This window comes from Polistes dominula, unplaced genomic scaffold (genome assembly GCF_049000335.1).
Source record: "Polistes dominula isolate Pdom_NZ unplaced genomic scaffold, Pdom_raw_medaka contig_23, whole genome shotgun sequence".
NCBI lineage: Eukaryota > Metazoa > Arthropoda > Insecta > Hymenoptera > Vespidae > Polistes > Polistes dominula.
In genome coordinates this window covers 4,818,579-4,844,287 of record NW_028300963.1, presented here as the reverse complement: position 1 = coordinate 4,844,287, position 25,709 = coordinate 4,818,579, and the positions used below count along the sequence as shown (strand labels likewise).

Here is a 25,709-nt window from a genome sequence, read left to right as displayed (position 1 = left end):
CTTTGATTATTAAATAAAAAGAAGAAGAAGAAGAAATTTTCCATTATACAACTATGACAACTATAGTATACATATATGTGAATGCTTTTAAGTAGTATACCATTTGAAAAAAAAAAAAAAAAAGAACAAAAAAATAGAGATAAACTGAAAAAGTTTAACAAATGTACACGTGACAAAGTGGAAAGCTGCTGAAGACCAAGCTGATTTTCAGAATCTCGTTTTCCGTACTCTCGGCTAGAAATTGAATGGCACTCTCGTGTTCTTGTCAACTGGGTCAGGCACACTTTGGTTTGAACTGCCGAAAATGGGCCAAAGGCTACCCACGACCTAACACCGAATCAAATATCCGTTTCCGTTTCCGTTTCTATGTTTAAGCGGGAACGTGCTATTGCCTTTGGGGGATGCTTGCCGAGCATACCAGCTCCATCTTTCAACTCTCTCTTTTCGATACTAATTAACCATCTCACAAACGTTGTATGACCACAACTGAGATTGTTAGTTTGTAATTTCACAAGCTTACTACTCAGGAATATTATTAGTAATTAACCCTTTTATAACCCCCTCGAGGCCTTTTTCGCTTGGATAAACAAAACAACTCGCAATATTTGATTAACGTTTACAATACTTTTAGGTATATATATATATATATATATTTTTTTTTATACTTTAAAGAAAAATATTTGTTAAACATTTTAGCATTTAAATGATATGTTTATTTTCTAGAAGAATATTAATAAATAAATAATTATTAATATATACTGTATAACAATTCGCAATATTTGATTAACGTTTATAATAACTTTAGAAATATTTTTTTTTATACTTCAAAAAAGAATATTTTGTTAAATATGAAATATTTTAACATTTGAATAATCCGTTTAGTTTCTAGAAAAATATTAATAACTAAATAACTATTAATATATACTGTATAACAATTCGCAATATTTGATTAACGTTTAGAATAATTTTAGAAATATTTTTCTTTATACTTCAAAAAAGAATATTTTGTTAAATATGAAATATTTTAACATTTGAATGATCCGTTTAGTTTCTAGAAAAATATTAATAACTATTAATAAATACTGTATAACAATTCCCAATATTTGATTAACGTTTAGAATAACTTTAGAAATATTTTTTTTTATACTTCAAAAAAGAATATTTTGTTAAATATGAAATATTTTAACATTTGATTGATCCGTTTAGTTTCTAGAAAAATATTAATAATATAAATAATTATTAATATACTGTATAACTAACTATAATATACTATATAACAACTATTAATATATTAATAACTATAATAATATAAATAATAATTTAAAAAAAATACCAGTTTTATTATAAAAAGAAAAGTCAAGCTTTTCCACTAACGCAAAAAAAAATGCTAAGCCTCTTACAGTAACGATAAAAAGTATCAAACGATCTTTTATTATCAATCGATTTCTAGTTATTAATAAAGATTTTATCGAATTAACAACAGTAGGCAAACAATATTTTTATCCATATCTTTTAAAGAGATAGAAAGAAAAAAAAGATTAAAGAAAAATATACAAATTAATTATATTGCAACATTTGCATCAATTTATACGATTTATTAATTACCATTATCATTCGTTAGATCATTAAGTAAATAGTAATTTGTCTAATAATATCCAGAGATTTGAGTTTTTTTTTTGTCAGTAATAATATCTGTTTACGTTTCTCAATCATCTTGATACCGATTAACGTGTCTGTCTCTTACAATAAGTAGCGAATCAAATATAATCGATACTTCTTTATAACGACAATAAACAGATAAGACAATGACAAAAAAAAAAAATGAGGAAAATCTTTCCGATCTTAAGATCTCTTAAGATTTCTTAAGAAATCTGACGTTAAACGACGTTAGCGAAATCTGTCGGTTATCCATTCACCGTAAGAAAACTTATCTTTTTCAGTTCTTTCTGGAACGTTCAGATAAATAGTCATATGTGTACATAGTTACGGATCATAATGTTATAAAACTCGGATCGATTATTTTATCGATTAGATTTCTATTCCCCTTTTCGAATATCACACAAGATAGATCTATATTACTCACGTGATATTATCATATTTTCAAGATAAACGATTGTAATATTAGATGATCACATATTAATGACGTCATTATATATCACAGTATTTACGGAAGCAAGAGAATTCAAATTGGATTTTCTTAAGATACCTGCATAATACCCAACGAGGAATATCGATGTTCCATTTCTATAACGGTGCAAATGAAAATCAAATACAAGTAACGTGGTAAAGTGTAAATCAACGTGATCTTTTACAACGTGTAATATAGTTGACGTAATCAAAGAAGAAACTAATATAACCAAAGATACCAAACGCATTGCTACAAATCATGCTAGTATGTATGGTTACTAACATTGTCACGTGTCATCATCATATGATCTAATCGCGATAATTCATTGAATGGTAGTAGTGTCACGCTTTACGTTCATTTTAATATTTTATTTAGTTTCTTTGTCAACTATATATCAATAATGTTACACAATAATAATACGATTCATTATTAATCGACATAAATATGGAATCATTTGTAGAGTTAATTTAAAGCTGTTTTTTTTATCTGTAACCCTGACAAAAAAAAAACGATTAATTAAAAGTGAAAGGGAAAGCGAAAGAGAGTGAGAGAGAGAGAGAGAGAGAGAGAGCGAAAAAAAATAGAACGATGAAGGAAAGAAAGAGAAGGACACAAAAAATCATCATATATCATACAAAAATAGCTTGTTAAGTACTGTTCAAAACCTGTTTATATTTGTTATCAACTAACAAAAAAAAAAAGTAGAGGGATTCCCTAAACATTTTTGGTTTGGTCTTTGAAATGATTAAAAGTAACTTAAGAAGATGCTCGTGAGTGAGTGAGTGCATGCGTGTGTGCGTGCGTATCAATTGAATCGTTTGACCCGTTTTTATTGGCAAGTCGCAGACACTGTGCGTGTGTATGTGTGTACGTGTGTGTGTGTCGGGTGGTGGGCTTTAGGTTTCGAACACACGGGACAGTTGCCAGTAAAGCTCACTCCTTCTTGCTATCGAGTGTTTCTCGAAGTGATTTTTTTTTTGTCGAGGAGGAGTCCCGTTCTCGCTCACTCTCGCGAATCTTAAACAAAAATGTCGTTCGTGTTACATCACGTAAATAAATAATTTTTTTTTTCTAATAATTCAACATTTTAGATTTCAATACACAAGAAGAAATTATATTTGTCAACTTTTGCTACGCGAGAGAAGAAAAAAAGGGTGACCGGGACTTTCTCTCTCTCTCTCTCTCTCTCTCTCTCTCTCTCTATTCTTCGTTTGGATTCATCGTCACGGATTTATTTCATCTGTTTCAACAGATTCATCCATCTTCGATTTTATATATAATTCAAATATATATATTGTTGTATAACGCGTGGAAGCGTTCGACTGGATCGAACGATTTTCTTCTTCTACTTCTTCATCGTGTTAATCATTTTCATTTTCATCGTCAAACTTATTGTCTCCTTGATCTTTGGATATGGTCAGAGAAACATCAGAGGAGAATAATAAGGTCTCTACTATAACTGGTAAGAGAATCAATCTCACAATTGTTCTACATTTGCATAATTGATATTGTCATATGATATGTTATTTGTATTATTTTCTTTTTTAATTAATTCTTCTGAATAATATTTCACGTTCTACGCATTATTTAAGGTAACGTCAACAATGTCGATGAACCCGCCAATTATGAAAAAGCCATTTCGGTTACCGGTACGTTTTCTCATCGATAATTATTATTTATAAATATGAAAGTATTTATGTATCCTTAATAATTATTAAAAGATAATAATGAATTACTATTCGTCGTATTATTATAAGGTTCACATTCTCATATTTTGTTAATTAATTTCATTAATTAAAAAACGATTTATCCAACTTTGTCAAACGTTTAAATTATCGAAATATGTTTCTACAAGTTTTTAAATGCAAACCAAATATTTATTCTTAGGTTTTGGATTATTCAACATTTTATTATTCGTGGCAGCAGTGCCAATCGCGTGGACTGCACTATTTGACACAACATCACCGGCATTTATTTTAGCGTCAGCAGAATGCGACTTGCAACTAACATTTTTTCGAAAAGGCGTTCTCATAGCATTCCCATTTATAGGTAACACAATTTTTATTTTTTAAATAATCCATTAATTATAATTTTCATTTGCATTATCTTTCGTTATTGCGCTTAACCATCGGAAAATATACTTATTATTTATAAGATAAATAGCATTAACGTAACATAGTTCAAATGAGAACGTATTCGTTTGACAGAATAATCAAATTATTTTTCAAATTACTCCGACTAAAGTAAGATAAAATATAAAAAAAAGACTTCTTTCCTCATGTATTAAAAAGTTGAATGATCTTTTTAAGAAAATTGATATTTGTAAAAGGCTTATTTATTTATTTATTTATTTTTATGTTATATCCCAACAGCAATGTTGGCCACTGCTTCGTTGTGGGATTACGTGACAATCTACGTAGGTAGAAGGACCTTGTTCGTTCTTGGCTTACTAGCAAATTCCATCCTAAATATACTGAGCACTGCTGTAGACTCGTACCACGTGTTTTTACTCATCAAATTTATCAGCGGCATTATGTGAGTAAAGAAATAAGAAGAAGAAGAAGAAAAATAATATAGAAGGTGATAGGAAAAGATAGAAATACCTAACATGCGACAAATGAAACATATACACACACGTAGATAGAATTTTTCCTCGTGTTTCGCAAGCTTAGTCATTTTCTTATCTTGCCTGAGGTTATACTCACTAATTCGTACTCGATGCAACTCTATTTTTGCTGTTTGCGTATGTTATATCGCATATAATTACAATACATATACATATGTATACACATATATGTGGAAAATTTCAGAGGAGGTGGTCCACCATCGATGGTAATGGGATACTTAACAGAATTTCATTCTACAACATACAAAGCACGTTTTGCCGCTTGGTCTGGTTTTGTGTTTTCAATGGGAACTATCGTACCGGCAGGTAAGAAAATACAATTTATTTCTACGTATAGTAACTAATTGAAATGATTTCATTCGATAATAATATTGATATTCATAATTAATATATTTTTTATTGATTATTATTAATAATTTATTGTTTCAATGTATATATATATAGCTTTGGGTTTCAATATCCTACCCCTAGAATTGGAAGTCGATGTATTCGGTAAAACTTACAACAGCTGGCGAATTTACTTGCTGATTTGTTCAATACCACCTGTTCTCGGATTTGTGACAGCTAGCATGTTACCTGAAAGTCCGAAACACCTGATGGAAATGGGAAGACAGGATGTTGCTTTGAAACTATTTCGTAGGATGTACTGCATGAACACCCGAAAACCGGCCGATACGTTCCCGGTAAGGTTCGTAATTAATCGATATGTAGATGTTATACAGACTTGGGTCAACAACAATTAAATTATTACGATTATATATTTTTCAATAAGAAAAGAAAAAAAGAGAAAAAAAAACCCCTTATCGGTCGTCAGATTTTTATATTGATGATTCTCACTGATTGTAAGTTGTAAGTGGTTTCGGTAAATTATGCAACAAAATTGTTTAATATTATTAGAATAATTGATTATTAATTATAAATGATTTATTTATTTATTTTTTTTTTTTTGAAGAAAAAGGATTACTACAAATATATAAGATTATTAATTATTTAATTATTAAATAAAATATTTTTATTTGTAAATAACTTTTTCACGTAACTTATGACCGACAGGGGTTAATTATCAATCATTTCTTCTTCTTAACTATAAAATCAAACATAAACTTACTTTTTGTTTGTTTCTTTTCATAAAAACAATTGTTATCGACTCACCCGGTATATCTTTCTCCTATCATGTCGATCGGTTAATTAAAGACGAGTTTTAACGCAAAAGTTTCACCTAACACGCGTAAACTTTATCGAACCCTTCCTTTAACAAAATCGAATTTACGCGAACTGTTAACGTGAAGAACATAACAAAAAAGAAAAGAAAAGAAAAGAAAAGGAAAGAAAAGATAGGAAGAAAAGTTTTCCTAGTTCGTGGATCGTAAAAGTAATTATAACGGTAGCACGCGATAGTAAGGAAATAACTTTTCTTTTCGCGAGCTTCTTCGAAATCTTTCTTCCTTTTCTTTTTATCACATTTCTCTCTCCTTTCTTATTCGTACTACCCTCCCACAATTTCCAACGAATTTCATTCATTTTCCTCCGTTTCACGATTTTATCCTAATAAAAATCGTTAGGAAAATTTCGTTAGAAAATTTAATAAGAAAAACAAAAAAAAGAAAAAAATCATTTGCGATAACTTTAACGTTAACTCGTCATTCAACGTACGTCATAATGAAGAAGCATGGGTAATAGAGACTATTTTAACGACGTGGTTTAATCAATGCTCGTAAATTACTGAATATTACGCTCTCGTAGTATCTCATGGGACTCGTTTACGGACGAACGATCGCGTTAATAATCAAAATTTCTGACATTCCTACCGACGAAGCTACGAATATTTAGCCATCGTCTGAATTTTCACATTCTTCTCTTACTTTCTCTCTCTCTCTCTCTCTCTCTCTCTCTCTTTCTCTCACGTATTTTCCACAGAATCATTTTCCGTAAAAGATTAGACATTAAATAAGAATACCACCACCACCCCACCTACCTCTCTTACGAATATTATCTGCTTAAATATCTAATAATTGAAATATTACCAAAAATATTACATTAATAAATATTCACATAATTAATATAAACAATACTTTATTGAAAATTGAATCCTCGAGAAGTTTACTACCATATTGTACAAATATTAGAATATTATATATATATATATATATATCCTAAATGCATAATTAATAAATTATTAATAAATGAATTAACGATAAATCATTCGTCGAACGTACGAACGAACGAACGAACGAACGAACGAACGAACGAACGTACAAATGAACGAGAACAAATCGAAATAATTTACCGAGGTAATATAATATTTTCCAACTGATTTATTATAATGACGTATTAAGATTAACGACGTGAACAATGTCTTATCAGTCGTTTTAAATTGTCAACGAGTTTCTTCTCTCCGCCTATGATAGGACGAAAATAACGCGTGTGTGATTCATATATTTTTTTCGTTCTCTCCTACACCTCTTTCCCTGATACTTTTTTAACAAACGACCATGAGAAAAAGAGATATCCCCTTCCCCACTCACCTCTTCCTCCTCCTCCTCCTCCTCGTACGTGGAAAACAAACGACATTTTTTATTTACCGTATCGTCCAGTGAGAAAGCACGTGGCGAGAAAAAGGGATGAAAAAAAAAAGGGAGGTGAGATCGCCACGTATGACTCGAGAAAACAGAGAGAAACGCGAAAAATCGGATTTTCCGAGCGAATAGAACATTTAGATACCGGTACTACGGGCGTGTTACGAGGGGAGGAGGAGGAGGAGGGGTGGGGGTTCAAACGTCGGGATATGTATAATTCACCGACTGTATTTTAGACGGTATCCCATTGTTCTCTCCTCTCGACGTTCGTTTTACAGATAAAAACGTTGCTCGTCCAAAAGTCGCAATTACCACGGCCGACGTTAAGGGCAAGTCTCGAAAAAATTCGGATCGACCTTTACAACACTAAACTATTGTTCTCGGCACCTTATCTGTCAGCCTTCTCCGTCCTAACTTTTCTACAATTTGGAAGTATGCTAGGGTAAGTGTGTGTATGTGTGAATAATAATAATAATACTCCCCAATGCAAACTGTCAAACTGTCATTCACCTTCTTGCATTTCTTTATTTTTATTCTCTTCATTTCAAATAATTACCATTAAAATATCGTAAATGTTTAATAAGTATATATCGTTTTAAGTATGTGTGTATTTGTGTGTTTTAATAACGTCTGAAAAAAATATATTTTAATAGGAAAATGATGTAAATGATATTCGAGTATATTGCAAATAAGTATATATAATATGCTTTAAATGAAGATAAAAATTAGTACAAATAAAATATCTTTTTATTAAAAGATACAATTATACCGATAAATATATATTAGGGGGACCGAAAAGTAATCAATATTTGTCTTTTTATTTATTGAACAAATTTTAAATGTTAATCAACAAAAAATTGTTTCATCATTTTCAAACACTTTTTGCCTTACGTAAAGAAAACTATTCAATTCCTTTTGTAAAATGTCTTTCGATTGTTCATTGACACAAACTAAATGTGAGTGTACTCATTGAAAAATGTTTGATTACTTGTCGGTACCCCTAATATGAAGTTTAATATTTTACAGACATAATATTTATTTGTCATGTTATAATCGTTAATACATTACAGATATGTAATAATGTAGAAAGATACGAGTTGAAAGATATATATGTATATTCTTACAGTTTTAATACTATGAGATTATGGGTACCACATATGTTCATCATTTTAAACAACTATGATTACGAACATTGGAAACCTGCCGGAAGAGCTCCAACGATATGTGAAATGTTGGATCGGCATGCTGCTAAACCTGGCAGACCATATTTAAATTGTACAAACTTTGACGATGCATGCTTCGAGGTGAGAATAAATTGACGATACAAACTAGCAAGATTAACTCTTTTGCTCGAAAGATACGAGATAATCGAGACAAGGCGTACACTTTTAGTTTACACAACGATATCACACCGATCATTTGATAATAATTATTAACACGTTTTCTTATTGTTAATTAAACGATTTCTGTACCTATATTATATTGCGTGTGTAATTATGTTTATTTTATTTTTTCTAGTGGAAAATTAATCCATCCGTTTATCAAAATTCAACGATCATTGCCTCGTCAGCTGTACTATTTGGTTTTCTCGTAGGATTTATTATGACCAATAGATTACGAAAAAGAATTATTTTATGTAAGTACTTATATTTCATATTTAATTTTTCAACAAAAGACTCTTTTGTATATTAGAACAATCATCTTTTGTATTTCTGATAAGACTAATATATAAAATCTTTCAATTAATTTTCAAAAATCTATTGTAATCTTATCTAATTAACGTAGATACGTCTAATCCAATTAAGATACCGAGAGCTCACCTAATAATTTATATATTCACTAGGATACTCCGACCACACGTTGCTGTGGCTTTCTTATGAAGTGTGTTGATTTAATTTAATTCTAAACTATTTAGTAAATTATAACAATGCACAAAATAATATCATAATATAATGGAATATATAAAATAATAATACACACACAAAAAATAGAAAAAGTAAGGTTATGTCGTATGTACATTGAAATACACCGCCATCTATTGAATACTTAAACAACCTAGAGACCTAGATAACCTTTAAATAATAAATTCATAAATTAGCAAAAAAAAAAAATACAAAATAATCCCTAATAAAAACAATCCTATGTTGGGATCTCTAGCACTTGAATACGCTATCTGGTGGCTAAATACAAAATTAGAATAGATAGGTCGAATTGCTACGTCACGCCCCTGCCAGAGATCCCAATACTATAATAAATTGAAAAAAAATCACACAAAATAAAAAAAAATGGTTCAGTAATTTTGAAGTTCATTGAAAATCAACAATGTGACATTGAATTTTGATATAATAGAATAGAATTTGAATAATAGAATGAAAAGGGGGACAATTCGAAATAACGTCTTGGTTTAAATCCATGGATTAACAGATGCTACTGTTGCAGTTGTGGCCTTCCTGATATCACTGGCAAGCAGTTTTGGAATAAATTGGGCACAGGCACCTCCCTATATGCTGACGTTAGCAGCCGCCGTTATCGTGACATCAAGAATAGCGAGTAATATCGTTACCTCGGTGAATGCCGACGTTATTCCTATCCCATTAAGGTAAATACCTAGCAAATAAAAAAGTATTATAGATACACTCATCTTATAAACTTTATCTATCTCGTAAGCGGTTCAATCCAGATCGCTATATAATCTTCTACATCATTCATTTCTTTTTTTTTTTTTTTTACCAACATTTTTTATTTAACCATTTATTTACTGTTTTTATTTTTTTAATCTTTCGTTAACCCATTACCTGCCACAATACGAAAATGCAAAAAAAAGAAAATTAAATTAACTGTATAATGATATCTATACTAATCCAAATAGAACTATTTTTGCAACTATTGTTTTTTGTTTTGTTTTGTTTTTATTTAAATATAATAATTATTTTATATGATTAATTATTGATTTAAAATACAATAATTTTTGTTTTTCTATACTTTAATTTATATTATCCGTTATAATCACGAAAATGCAAGAAAAAAGAAAATTAAATTAACTGTATAATGATATTCATACTAATTCAAATAGAACTATTTTTGCAACTATTGTTTTTTGTTTTGTTTTGTTTTTATTTAAATATAATAATTATTTTATATCATTAATTATTGATTTAAAATACAATAATTTTTGTTTTTCTATACTTTAATTTATATTATCCGTTATAATCACGAAAATGCAAGAAAAAAGAAAATTAAATTAACTGTATAATGATATTCATACTAATCCAAATAGAACTATTTTTCCAACTATTGTTTTTGTTGTTGTTGTTGTTTTTATTTAAATATAATAATTATTTAATATCATTAATTATTGATTTAAAATACAATAGTATGAATTTGTAATATTTTCATGAAGCACAAAGTACAATTTCATAATTTTAACGAATATATTTCATTCTGAAGTTGCAATTATTAAAAAAAAAAAAAAAAAACAATTTCAATATGCGTCCACAAAAAAAAAGAGCCATCATTGGCGGGTAATGGGTTAATACACTTCGATTGATAGACAAAATTTCGAAAAATGTAGAATTCAAAGAAAAATGAAAAAAGTTGATCGATTAAAAATAACGATAATCCCCTAATGTAAAATAAGTCTAATCGTTTAGTTATTCCATACTTTGCCTCGTTTTTAAATAGAATTAATCTCGTGAGAAAACGAGAAAGGTTTTTTTCTTTCTTCATTTTTTCTGTTCTTTCTCTTTCTCTCGTTCCTTCTTTTCATTCTTTCGGTATTTTTTTGTCTCTTTCTCTTTCTCTTTCTCTGTCTCTCTCTCTCTCTCTATCAGGTTACATTTCAGTGAAATAAGGATAGATAAAAAGCCATTATAAATACAAGAGGTTCGCGACGTGCTCCGTTAACCGAATCGTTGCATTAATTTAAGGGCCACCAGCGTGAGTATTATCACGTCCTCCGGAAACTTAGGAGTCGTATTGGGGAATGTCATTTTCTCAGCTCTACTTGACTTCGAGTGTTTAGCAGCATTTCTCGGTTTGGCCTGTTTTTTCATAGGTAAGTATTTATATTTTATTCATTTTTATATTTTTTATATCTTATGTTTTGTTTTATAATCGATACTTACTTTATCTCGTTTAATACTCGCGTATTATTATGATTATTATTACTATTATTATTATTATTATTTCATATTCTATTAATATGATAAATATATATATATATACAGAATATTAGGGGAAACAACACAACAACCACGCTTCGAATATAATATCTTTATAATTATACTTATCGCGCGATAATACGAATAATATTTTTATTTTTATTTCTTTTTTTTTTGTTGTTGTTGCTTTTTTCTGAAAAAAAATAAAAAAATAAAAAAAATAATAAAGCTTATTTTTTTTAGATAAGATAAGTATCGTAAAATAATATTTTTTTTCTTTTTTTAAAGATGTATCTAAACGATTAAATAAAGTCTAAATTAAATAATTTCTATTTATGTATGGATAATCAATTTTTTTAGTCTGCATCCTGGTAACGTTTCTACTTCCAAAACCAATAAAGACATCGCCAGAGAGTTTCGCATAGCAAACAAGATTCTTACGAATGATTTTATAGATAAAAATGATTTATATCTACGAAATATTTTTGAACAACAAGATGCATATACATATACATATACATATATATGTATATGCATATTTAAATATATATATATATATTTTTTTTTTTTATCGCGTTTTGATACATAACTGAATGAAAGAAAGAAAGAAAGAAAGAAAGAAAGAAAGAAAGAAAGAAAGAAAGAAAGAAAGAAAGAAAGAAAGAAAGAAAGAAAGAAAGAAAGAAAGAGAGAAAGAAAGAAAGAAAGAAAGAAAGAAAGAAAGAAAGAAAGAAAGAAAGAAAGAAAGAAAGAGAATGATAGAATGAGTGGCATGTATCAGGCTGTGAAAAACATTTTTCGTAGGATGTACCTGACAAACGTACGCTTTTGTCGATTTCCTAATAAAAAAAAAAAACAAAAAAAACAAAAAAATAAATACATGACAAAAGAATTGTACACTTTTATCCCATGTGTCATATAAAACAACACTTCAATAACTTTATTATGACTGGGTAACAAACCATATATGAGATTAACCAAAATGAAACTAGGAATACGAAGGAAAGGTGGGGCAGGGTTAAAAAAGACGTTAAATAAATATTAATATTCATAATATATATATATATATTATTTTTATAATTTCAATTATATTATTATTAATTGTTAATTATCAATTTTTAATTTTTTATTAAAATAATATAATAGTATTATACTATTTTAGTATAATTAGTATAATAAATAATAAATAATATTTAGTATATATAGTATATTACTATACTACTAAAAACTACTATATATAATATACTAATTATAATAACTATTATAGTATACTACTATATTACTATATTACCAAAAATAGTATAATATTTAGGTGAACCGGAAAATAATGTCACCTCCTAACCTTAAATTGCAACAAATAAATTTCTAACAAATTTAGATTTTTAATCAATAACATAATCAACCTTGTTATCATTAACAACCTTTCTTCATCTAGTATGCCAATTTTTAATATCAAATTGATGAAAATCGATCGATTATTGATTACAAAAAAATATACAAAATTGGGTATTTGTTTTACCGACATTACTTTCCGGTCTACCTAATACATAGTATATTACATATATATATATATATGAAAGGAAGAAATATTGGTATAGATATAATTGGAACGATTTATAGTATTGCGTAGATTCTCTCTCTCTCTCTCTCTCTCTCTCTTTTCTCTAGTCCATGATAATTGCATTTCGTTCGCAAAACGCGACTCTCGAAAGGCAACCGAAGCGACAACAATTACAAGAATGACCCACTTGGCAAAGTTCCACCAAGCAAATCATTATACCGGATAACAACTATGGTCCCTCTCTCCTCGTTGTCGGATGTTATCTCTCTACGGAATGCAGTTTCTCCATTGCAATTCTTCCCCCCCCCACTCTCTCTCTACCCCCCCCCTGTCCCTTTCCCGCTCTTCTACTCCTCTTTCTTTGCCACCCTTCGACCCTTCGTTTACAAACGATGCACTCGCGTGCGTGCGGTTCATTCGACTCGAATTCTCCAATTGCGCGAACTAAACGTACGATATTTTCTAAAGCTTAGTTTGCTATTACTGCTGTATATATAAAATAAAGTCCACTTTATTTCGTCTAGCACTATTTTATGTATAATTTGTTAGTAAATGTTAAAGGTTTAAACGTATTCATTGAAATAATTATCTATCTATGTTTTCAACGTGTTCATGAAAAATCAATCATAAATTTAACTTTATTGTAATATTTTCGATCGAAATTTATTTGTATGATAAAAATCTCATTAAAAATATCATTTAAAATTAAAAAAAAAAAAAGAAGAAAAAAAAAAAGAAGAAGAAGAAGACATTTGTTATATTTTTTTTTTTTTAATCAACGTAATATTAATTGACATTTTTAGTTGTAATATTTAATCATAGTTTTACGTTAGTATTGTAATATTCCGCAATTTTTATAAAACGATATCATAATTATACTGTAACTGTTTATAACTGTATTATTATATTGTAACTTTTTTTTTGTTTTTGTTTTTTTTTATTAAGTAGAGAAATATTCTTGTATATAAAAGAAAAAAAGAAAAAAAAACCTTTCGTATCTTTCTTTTTTCTTTTGTTTTGTATACTCGTTACACGTGTTTCATATAAACGTGTGTTATTTTCATTATATTTTAAGAACATTGTTTAATGTTTCGAAAAAAGAAAACGATATTCATATATGTAGGTTATATTTCCCTTCCCAAGAGAAAATATACCCAAAATATAAGCAAGGTTGTGTGTGTGCTTTCGTTTAATGGGATTTCATGGGAAATTAAGCGATAACAGCTTAATGTTGTGGCAATACTTATCCCGCTGTATGATCTAATGCAAGCTCGTGTACGTTGAGATAAGGTAGTTATTACAGGTTGTCTACAGTGGTGGTTAATTAGTACGATCGTTATCTCCATTTCATCGTATACGAATTGTCATACCAATTAATAATACCAATTTTGTCTTTTTTTTTTTTTTTTTTTTTTTTTAATAGAAAAAGTCTCTACGATCATTGTAGTTGTACGTCAATGTTTCCTTTAACAAACCCACCTATATTCAAAGCTAATCTTAACTGAAATACATATACACATACATATATATATATATATATATATACATACGTGTATGCACATGAAATGCATCCAAAGTGCGGAAGAGCTAACTTTCGATATTGCTAGAAAGATAAACATCCAAACTTACACGATGTTTAGGTATTAGATTAGCTTCCCAACGTGAACTTAGAACGACGTAACTTCCTTCCTTCCTTCCTTCCTGCCTTTCGAGATTACAGGGCCACCCGTTTCAATGATAATTCTTGTAACATTAACTAAATTAATAAAAATATTCAATTATATTTTGTATGAAATGATTTATATAAAAATTTGAAATATTAATTAATAATAATTTAATTAATTATATTATAATTTAATATAATTCTATTATAATTTCATATAATTAACTTATATTTAATATAATTATATTATAATTAATTTATATTATTATTATATTATATAGAAGAAGAAGAAGTTTATTTCAGGTATACCCCTTTGGGGTGTTTACCCCGAAGGCCCTCCCTACATGTTCGTTCCCCTTGACAATATACTTAATTCTAATTATGCCCTAATATTATTATATTATATATTATTAATTTATTATATATTATATAAATTAATTATAATATATAATTATATTAAATATAATTTAATTATTTATTAATATAAAACATATATTTTAATATTTTAACGTATATTAACATTAATATATTAATATATTAATATATCGTACGTAATGCGTATCGTTAATATATTAATTATTATTTATATTAAATTATAATATAAATTAATTTATATTATAATTATATTATAATTAATTTATTTAAATTAATTTAAATGAATATTAAATATAATATTACATATTATAATAATTAATTATAATAATATAAAAATTACACACACACACACACACATTACTTTGAAATAAATCAAAATAAACTAATTAAATTTCGTTTCAATTTCAATGACGTATCAAAACGTCATGTAAGTCTTTATCCAAATAAATGCATGACGTATTGATACGTCAAATGTAACCAAAGTGTTGATAATTATTATATTCTTTATTCTTAATCAAAAAAAAAAAAATTAAAAAAAAAAAAATAAAAGTAACAAAAATGTGTCGATCTAAATGGGACACCGTACAATTTTTGTTAATAAACCAACCATACGAAATCTTTCACATTAATCGATAATTTTAGTTGTAAATATATATATACAACTATTTATAACTTATCCATGCATATTCTTTTTCTTTGGCTCTATTTCCTACGGTTTAATCTCTCGTCCGTGTTATAAAGTCCGGATCGTGGCAAATAGAGCGCAAGTTCCACAGCTCGATTGCTATGCAAAGTTATGCGACCGAGCAACAAGGACTTGTACCACGGAATACGTTTTCGAAGTACGTGTGTTCGCTAGCGTGTAAGCGTTAAGAGTATGCGCGTGAAAATTAATAAGCACCATGTTCGTCGTTGGATTTTTCCATGCTAAGGTCAACGTCCTGAATAACATGATCGAAGAAATGAAAAGTATTTAAAAAAAAAATTTTTTTTAAAAGTAAAAAGGACTCTGAAACGCAATCAAAGTTATAATCAACAAATTCTAATTATTCATATGTAATTTTGTTACTTTGTTTTTTCTTTTTTTTTTTTATCAATGAAAGAAAATTCTATTCCTTACAAAGTACGTGTAATTATTTATTTTTGTCATTTGTTATATAAGTTAAAGTTAAAAATACAAGGAATTTAAGGAAAGGAAGTATGATTTAAAAGCTTGTAAAAAAGAAATTAAGACATGGTATGCACAGTAAAAAGAAAATTTTATCGACGTAAAACTGTTTTATCGACTGTACGTGACATTGATTATCCGCAAAAGGAAAGAATATAGAAAATATTAGAACATTGAAATGTTATTATTCATGTAAAAAATTCATCTTAATTAGCACTGGGATTAACAGTGGACGATAGTAGGTACTCAACGCGATGACAGTAAAATAATATCAAAGAAAGATAAAATAATATCAAAGAAAGGTACAGTACTACTAAAGAACAATACAATATTATCAAAAAATACAGTATTTTACCAACTATTGCCCACTGGTGGTCTCGGTGCAAACTAAGATAAACTCTTTACACAAAAAGTGAAATCTTTGTTCACATACATACATTCATTTTATAATGGTACTATTTTGTCGACTAATAATTACATTACAATAACTATTTTGCAGTCGATAACAAAGAGAGAATGAAATTACCGACATAAAAACGTCGGTAAATTATCGACGATAGATACGACTTTATCTATAAGAATTAGGAAAAGGATAATGATAATTAAATTAAAAATATTATAATTAATCTCACAATAAAAACTGTCTGCTAATGATAATAAAACAATATTAGGATATAAATTAAATATTAAATATTCCTAATTCGTGAAACTAAAGTAAGAAATTCATTTAAAAAACACAGATAGTAATAATAATTTAAGCTAAAATGAAAATTATGTAGCTATCATTAAAATCGTTTTTGCCACTTTAATAAAACCTAAGTAAAACTTTTATTCATACATTTCTTCACTTTTTTTTTCCACAAATAAGAAATGTCAAATCAATTCAAACGAGGAATTCAACGAAACTCTGATATGATCACGTACGAACTGAATAACATTTATATACGGATAATTAAAATCGTTTTCTTCCTAGAAAATGTGTGTGTTTTTTTTTTTTTTTTTTTTTTTAGAATATCGATCAATAAATTGTCGTTAAAAAATCAGCAAAAGATAATCAAGAAAAAGAAGGAAAAAAAATCGTTTATCAAATGATAAACACAAATGCAACTGTATAACATACATCAGGCATACAATTTTTGGATAGGTCTTGACACCTCCTTTGACATTTAATGTCAGTTATCGATTAATTAATTGTACACGGACGAGCTTGTCTATGAGAAAGATACGATAGTGTTACATACGTAACCTGAATTACGTTCAATCCCTTCTACGAAAATGCTTGGCTTGTATTAACGCAAACTATGATAAAAAATTAATTAAATCTATTTGTTAGAAAAATTTACTTTTGATCGCGCACGTTTTTTTCTCGTCCTACTTGTTACATATTCTTATTACGTGTTTTACCATTGAAATTCAAATTGAAATTATTCATTAGGATATTTTCGATTACGTTGTATCTTTTTTATCTGCTAGAAAAAAAAAATTCATTTGTTATCAAGATTAGTAATAATTTTAAAAAATTATGAGACTTTTATTATGTTAATTTTGTTTAAATTTAGCAAAATACTATTGACAGGTTATAAAACGATTGCAAATAATCTTTCATACGTATAATGAAATTTCATTATTTTTCTCAAAATTTCAATATTTCTAATGGTAATTAAATTAAAATCTTGATGTATACAAAAATCCTTAAAATTTGTTTAAAAATTGTTTAATAAGCAAATTGTTTGATACTGAAGTATCTTTTCTAAAAGCGATACTTTGTTTTAATGTTAAACGATAAAGGCTTATATTATTTTTATAAAAGCAATTTAAAATGGTAACAATCTTTTCCCTTTTATATTCTCTTCGTTGTCAGAATAGAACGCTTGTAAACAGTGCGAAAAAAGTAAAAATTTTATATAAAATAAATAAATGATTATAAATGATTCTTTTACTTCAACGAATAAAATTAAATATCTTTATTATACGAAATTTGCTGATAAAAGTAACTTAAGTTTTACTCGAGTTATCCTGTTATATACTTAATTTTTATTTTAAAGTGTATAATTCTTAAGTCTATTTGTAATATTGCATATTTTGTAGTTAACATTACGAATATAGATATTATAAATGAAAACTGGAAATGTACAGTATAGATTTTTTATTTGTACAGGTAATTATAACAATTGTTTTATTGGAAGCATAGTATTGAAAATAATGAATAATGTCATCTTTTACAAAATCGCAATATTATAGGTTCTGCTGGATACGAAGTTATACCAAATTTCAGTTTAATATCTTCAATTGATACTGCATAATCTGTGTGTAGAGTAAATTTTCTTAATATGGTAGCAGCAATTATCTTCATTTCGAGCATAGCAAAATCCTGTCCTAAAAGAGCATTATTCAATAAACATGTAATTAACTGATCAATTCATTAAAATATTATTTCAAGAATAGATAAGTATATGTTATTACCTATACAGTTTCTAATCCCTCGGCTAAATGGTAGAAAATATTTTTTATCGAAGTTTCCTGGCAAAAATCGATCCGGATCAAATGTTAAAGGATTCTTCCAGTTTTTCTCTTTTCGATGAAGACCAATAATTGAAATAAGGACATAGCAATCTTTCGGTATAACCAAATTCTCATTCACTTTAGACGATACATAATTACACATTATTTTTACATAAAATAGTAATGTCAATGGAAAAAAATATATATAGAAAATATTTTATTATAAATGTACCTTTCATATCTCTAGATGCAGTTCGTCCAATCAATGGAATAGATGGAAATAATCGTAAAGTTTCTTTGATGACTCGCTCCAAATATTCCATTTTTTTAGTATCTTCCAATGTAATAGGATCATCACTTGAACCATACATATCGTATAATTCTTGATATGCTTGATTCTGCAACCAAAAATGCCCACGTGATACATGATACGTGATACAAATTTTGTATAGAAATATATTTAACTTTTAAAAGATAAGGACAAATATAAATTAATTTTTAATCTATGCGTACTTGAATTTTCGGAAATGTTGCCAGCATTAAAAATAAGAATGCAATTGCATTAGCACTAGTTTCACTTCCCTAAAAAAGAAAATATAAAATGTCTATTATCTTTCATGGATAAAATAAAAAACTTTATCTTATTTAAAAAAAATAAAACTTACTGCAAAAATGAATGTATTCATTTCATCACGAATATCTTTTTCGGAATATTCTCCACCCTTGTAAAGTGATGTTAATAGCACCTCAAGAAATGGACTTCTGATTTTATCTTTATTATCAAGAGAATATAATATACTTCTTAGTATTGGTATAAAAGTATACTATTTATAAATTTATAAACATTAGAATATTTTATAAAATTGTTATTCTTACTTTCATCAACTCCTTTTGATTCTTGAAGAATATTACCTTCTTTCATTAATTCCTTTTTTTCCTTATAATCTTCACAAATGAAAATTATTTATGTAAGTAAGATTTTATTTTGCTTAGCTATAGAATATTTATTAATAAAAAAAGACAATTACAATAAGAAAAATCATTTTACATGTACCTCGTATGTGATATTATCAATATTTAATCGAAGCTTCTGTAATCGCTTTCTCTGAGGCGAAATGTTAAATATAAAATCCGGATGTAACCAGATTCTCATCATCCTTTCCATAATAATGACAATGCCTCTGTTAAGTGTAAAAGTAAATAAATATAAAATAATATTGTATTATATTATAAGTATATAAATATTTTCTTTATTATTACTTCTCAGCGTATTCGGCATATTTTATTTCCGAATTGTTTTGTAAATCTAAATTACAATCCAATAGGCAATCTGTCAGTAGAAACAAAAAATCAATTTTTAATAAATTTTAATACGACGGTTTATTATCAAGCTTTCCAAAATTCTCAAATCTTACCGAATATTATATTAAGTGTACATGACAATATATTTTTCATGATATCTACGTTTTTGCCATTATAAGTTTCTAAAATAGTTGCCAGTATATTTGAATTTTTAACTACTCCGGCCATATAAGTTGAAAACATTTTTTGTTTGAATACTGGACCTAACATCGCTCGATGAATTTTCCACATTGACGCTTTAAATAAGATAATATTTGTTACTTTAATTTGTTATGCTGGTTTTTCAAATATTGTATTTAGTAATTAAAACATAAAGAAACCTTAACCTATTATTTACCTGGAGCTGTAATCAACCCATTACCAAAATAGGGTTTTACAAAGTCATAGTGTTTACTTCTTTTAAAATCATACGGATTGTTTGATATAATCTAGAAGAAAATAAACATATTTTATCAACAATAAAATACAACGATTGAAAGAAAATTCAACATTTGTAAGCGAATTGTAAAGAGAGAATGATATTAATTCATATGAATCTTACCTTAATATTTTCAGGATCATCAAATATTAAGATTAATTTTGGGCCTATCCAAAGTCGCCAAGGTGAAGAATATGTTACAGATGACTTCGTGAATTTATAAGTTATATCTAAGACAATTTTATTTAATAGAAATAACAGAAGTGTATATATTATTAATATGAAATAAAAATGTACCTTTCAAATCACCAAGAAACATACATAAATTTCCGATCAAAGGATAAGCTTTAGGGCCTGGACAACTTTTCACCATATTAATTTCCCGAAATTTATTTTTTAAGTATTTAATAATGTTGAATAATATAATTACAAATACTGTTAAAGCAATAATTTTAATAATATACCACATGTTTAATTAAAAAAAAATTAAAAATTATAAACTGAGTAAATGGTTTAAAAATACTGCTGAATCTCCTCTTTTAAGAATGGTTCAGTTATAAAATTACTATTACGCAACGACTTCTTGTATCTTCTATATCTTGATAGAAAATAGGAAAAAGTGAGAAAACATAGAGCCTATTTAAGCAATCTAAGATTGTACTATGTACTTGTGTCTCTCAAGGATGTTTATAACTTGTTTATACGAAATGAGAAAAAAAGCTGTATTTGTCTGATGGAAACTAATTTATTTTTCATATTTATATAAATATGCATCGGTTTATATAATATCATATAAATTATACTATTTATATAATACTATTATAATATTATATATTGTATAAATCGAAACAATATTTATATCGATAAATTATTTTATATAAATTAAAAATATATAATATTATAAATTTTATATAAATTTATATAAAATTTACTTTTTTATTATTCGATGTAAAACATATAGTTTTGCCTATTCTGATAATACGTTAAATTTATTCATTAGAATAATTTACCTTTGATTGCACGTTTTTTTTCGTCCTATTTGTTACATATTCCTATTACGTGTTTTACCATTTCATCTTATAATGATTAATTACGAACTCGTTAGGATATTTTCGTTTACGTTGTAGCTTTTTTATCTGCTAGAAAGAAAAAATTCATTTGTTAATTAGATAGGATAATAATTTTGTAAAATTATGAGGTTTTATATGTTATATTTTTTACATTTAGAAAAAGATTATTGACAAGTTAAAAAACGGTTGCAATTAATCTTTCATACGTATAATGAAATTTCATGATTTTTCTCAGAATTTCAATATTTTTAATAGTAATTAGATTTAAATCTTGATGTATACAAAAATCCTTAAAATTTGTTTAAAGATTGTTTAATAAGCAAATTGTTTGATACTGAAGTATCTTTTCTAAAAGCGATACTTTGTTTTAAAATTTAACGATAAGGGCTTATGTTATTTTTATACAAGGAATATAAAATGGTAACAATCTTTTCCCTTTTATTTTCTCTACGTTGTCAGAATAGAACGCTTGTAAACAGTGCATAAAACTAATAACTTTTTATTAAATGAACAAATGACTATTGGATGTTTTGATTAGAATTCAGAATGTACATAATATTAGAACCTTGATCGTCTGGGATAAAATTTTTGAACGGGTCAGCAACTTTAGATATTTACGATCGATCATAAATCAGACGAACGATATTAACGAAGTACTTAAGAAAAAAAATCAATTTATGCAAAATGCATGTTTTAACAACATTCATATTCAAATCATTAAAATCGTTTTTTTCCTAGAAAATGTGTTTCTTTTTCTTTTTTTTAGAATATCGATCAATTAATTGTCGTTAAAAAATCAGCAAAAAATATTCAAGAAAAAGAAGGAAAAAAATATCGTTTATCGAATGATAAACACAAATGCAATTATATAACATACATCAGGCATACAATTTTTGAATAAGTCTTGACACCTACCTAGACATTTAATGTCAGTTATCGATTAATTAATTGTACACGGACGAGCTTGTCTATGAGAAAGATACGATAGTGTTACATACGCTTGAATTACGTTCAATCCCTCTACGAAAATGCTTGGCTTGTAATAACGCAAACTATATTATCATCATCAAAAGAGACATATCGAATAGGAAAGTAATAAACTGCGTAACGTCGTTTTAGCCTTGACCTTGCAATTCTATCAATTTTCCGATTGAACATCTTTAAATCATAAAGTAAAAATTATATTATATATATATATATATAATTCATAATTACAATTAAAATTAAAAAAAAAAATACTAGATACGTAATCACTAATTATCAATAATTAATAATTCCTATCTACGTCAATGGAATTTAATTAAAAAAAAAAAAAAAAACAAAGAAAGAAACTGAACGAACAATAATTCGATAAACAAGGAAACGTCTATCATATCATATCAATGAAATTATTTAGCAGATTCGCGTGACGTTAGAAACTTGATCATACACACACACACCTGTCTGACAACTCGTGACGCAAACTCGGATCGTTTGATAATTAATGATATTACCTGAAATGAACGACAATTCGAAATGCTTTTGATTAAGCAACTAACATATCGCGCTTTAAGCTAGTTCATTATCGTATATTAGGTAATTTTCGAGGTCGTTTATTCAGTAATTAATTATATCACAGATGTGAAATGTGTTGTTTGATTTTATAAGTAATTTTCAATAAACATACATAAATATTAAGCGTTGGATTTAATTTATGACAATTACCTCTTATCTTCCTAAATTATACGAATCAAGCAATTAAATGAAGATTTAATGATAGATCACTTGTATAATCACCGATTTTATGTGCACGGATATTTCATGTTAATGCGAAACGTGTGGCATCATGATTGTGCGTAGATGTTCACATATGTATTATAACACATAACCATAACATCTCAGGGGATGATTCCTGCATCTCTGACTCATCGATATTTCCCCAGAATAACGTTCCTGAAATACTCAACATTTCCTTCCACTATTTTACTAGAAAAAAAGAAAAAAAAAAACAAATCAGAATAAACGAAATCTCGAAAATTTGATAAAGTATTTGAATTGAAGAAAAAGATGAAAGATTTGTTTGACAATTTTTTACAAAGTAAAATCATTTCACACTCGTTTTTTTTTTTACAAAAGTATTGATCTTTTGAGAAAAGAATAAGAAAAAGAAAAATTGATTAATTTTCAAGGACAAAATATTACGTAGTAATCCCACGTTCTTCTCTCATTTATCGTTTTCAAAGAATCGTGAAATGAAACGCGAATATGGTGAATTTCTCTTGAAATTCTATGAAAACAAAAAGGGAAACGTGACTGTGCGATAATGTAGAAAGAGACAATAGACAAATGACAATGATGATCTTAATGAACGAATGATTACCCTCGAAGGACATTCCCAATGTGAGCTTTTCTTCCTGTACCTTTAAGTTCCTGGTCAACGAACTCCATTGCTGTGCTGTACGTAGTAAGTTCGCGAAATTGAATCAATTGAAATGCACCCCTCGGATACGTAGACCAACCTCGACATGCCATTATCGTTGCAAAGGGGAACACACAAGTATATTTTCTTAGTCGAAATGTTATTTTCCGGGGGTCGTAATTTAAGGGATTATCTACAAGAAGGAGAAAGGGAGAATGAAGGGTTTTATGTTAAGAAACAAAGGGATAATCTCATGTGGACACAACTAAAAACCATTGACTCGATATTACTTGTCATTGAATGCATTACTTAGAAAATATGATAGATATTATATTTCTAATTTCATTGGCATTAGAATTAATCTTTTTCTGAAAGAAAATAAAATGAAAATAAAAATTATTATAAAATTAACATTAAAATTACAACCGAATAAAGTTAAACCATTAAAATTATTAACCGATGGACTAACGGGAACTATATTTTTAAAATTTTACTTCTATTAGAATTAATTTTTTTCTCTAAGACAAAATAAAATAAAAATAACATTAAACTTAATTTTTTCCGGAAACAACATAAAATAAAAATTATATTAAAATTATTAACCAATAGACTAACGGTAACTATACTTTACTAATTTCACTTGTATTAGAATTAATCTTTTTCTGAAACGAAATAAAATAAAAATTGCATAAATATTATTTAATCGATGTAGTATATCTGTAGAAATATAAATTTTATTAAGAAACATTATAAAGTAATTAGTTTCTATAAATAAAATAGATAAAAGAAGAATACAAAAAAAATATGATATTAATTAGGAAAGTTAAAAAAAGAAACTAATTACAATTATAATGTTTATTGTAAGCGGTCTTTGGCTGGATTTTACTTGCAATGGAATGTATAGCATATAAAAATATGTTAAACATTACATAGAAAGTAAAATACCATTGCCCAGGTCTAACCACGAGGAGGTAACCGCTTCTGAAGACCCAAGAGGGATGTGCATCCTAAAAATGCCCGCATCCGAATATCATTCAAAGAAAAGAACCTAACTCTTAGGCCCCACCATAAGAATACCATACAAAAAATTCACACAATTATTATCGAGAATACCATAGAAAAGTTTGAATACCAAAAATACAAAATGATAAACGAGGAGTGCAACCTGTATAGAATTTCAATATAACCATCAATGTTACTTCAAATTAACAAACTTTAGAATAATTTCAATATATGCACATAGGAAAATTACAAATTACGAATATTTTATATTTAATTATTTTTAATCTACCTAAAATGTAATATAAAAAAAAAAAATAAATATATATATAATATTAGATGGAGAAGACGATATTAGATGGTACTTGTAAAAAAAGAAAAAGATATTAAATGCTACCTGTAGAAAAAAAAAAACGATATTAGATGCTACCTGAAAAAAGAATTAAAATACTTCAGTTGTTTTAAAAAATAATTATTTTTTATTACCCTTTACCATAATTCAGTCCTCTTTTGGTCCATTTCTCCCTCTTTTTGAATAAAATTTTGCATCATAGTTCACCCTGTTAACCAAATATTAAAAAGAATAGGAAAGTTATGGTTCGTGAGTGAAATTCTAGGTAAGGGACATGATTTTCTCCCAATTATTGGAGGTAGGAGAAAATCATGGCTCGCATAGGGCAGGGTCGCATCCCTAAAGTAGACC

The 25,709-nt window shown here is 27.4% G+C and overlaps 3 protein-coding genes across 6 annotated transcripts; 1 reads left to right on the top strand and 2 right to left on the bottom strand.

Annotated features, from left to right (window-relative positions):
- The first annotated feature begins 1,975 nt into the window (after positions 1 to 1,975).
- On the top strand, positions 1,976 to 14,834 carry LOC107065758 (synaptic vesicle glycoprotein 2C). Of its 4 annotated transcripts, XM_089172561.1 has the most exons (13): positions 1,976 to 2,283; positions 3,381 to 3,590; positions 3,721 to 3,777; positions 4,016 to 4,177; positions 4,501 to 4,663; positions 4,939 to 5,060; positions 5,199 to 5,437; positions 7,609 to 7,772; positions 8,457 to 8,634; positions 8,849 to 8,966; positions 9,770 to 9,929; positions 11,257 to 11,384; positions 11,851 to 14,834. In XM_089172561.1, the coding sequence occupies exons 2-13, from the start codon at positions 3,542 to 3,544 to the stop codon at positions 11,913 to 11,915; spliced, it is 1,605 nt and encodes a 534-aa protein (XP_089028687.1). In that variant the 5' UTR covers positions 1,976 to 2,283; positions 3,381 to 3,541; the 3' UTR covers positions 11,916 to 14,834. The 4 variants fall into 4 exon arrangements, with proteins under 4 accessions (XP_089028687.1, XP_015175212.1, XP_015175213.1 ...); XM_015319726.2 differs by lacking the exon at positions 1,976 to 2,283 and having other exon boundaries at positions 3,024 to 3,590; positions 5,226 to 5,437; XM_015319725.2 differs by lacking the exon at positions 1,976 to 2,283 and having other exon boundaries at positions 3,029 to 3,590.
- A 3,428-nt stretch (positions 14,835 to 18,262) lies between these two features.
- LOC107065602 (cytochrome P450 4C1) lies at positions 18,263 to 19,872 on the bottom strand. The gene is made up of 7 exons (XM_015319446.2): positions 19,814 to 19,872; positions 19,636 to 19,704; positions 19,425 to 19,531; positions 19,273 to 19,341; positions 18,992 to 19,157; positions 18,721 to 18,897; positions 18,263 to 18,633 (listed from the first exon to the last, which is right to left on the bottom strand). The coding sequence occupies exons 2-7, from the start codon at positions 19,679 to 19,681 to the stop codon at positions 18,470 to 18,472; spliced, it is 729 nt and encodes a 242-aa protein (XP_015174932.2). The 5' UTR covers positions 19,682 to 19,704; positions 19,814 to 19,872; the 3' UTR covers positions 18,263 to 18,469.
- Positions 19,748 to 20,729, bottom strand: LOC149032541 (cytochrome P450 4C1-like). Its single transcript, XM_089172556.1, has 3 exons — positions 20,175 to 20,729; positions 20,020 to 20,089; positions 19,748 to 19,940 (listed from the first exon to the last, which is right to left on the bottom strand). Exons 1-3 carry the CDS (start codon positions 20,350 to 20,352, stop codon positions 19,799 to 19,801), a joined length of 390 nt encoding a protein of 129 aa, XP_089028682.1. The 5' UTR covers positions 20,353 to 20,729; the 3' UTR covers positions 19,748 to 19,798.
- Between the last annotated feature and the right edge of the window lie 4,980 nt (positions 20,730 to 25,709).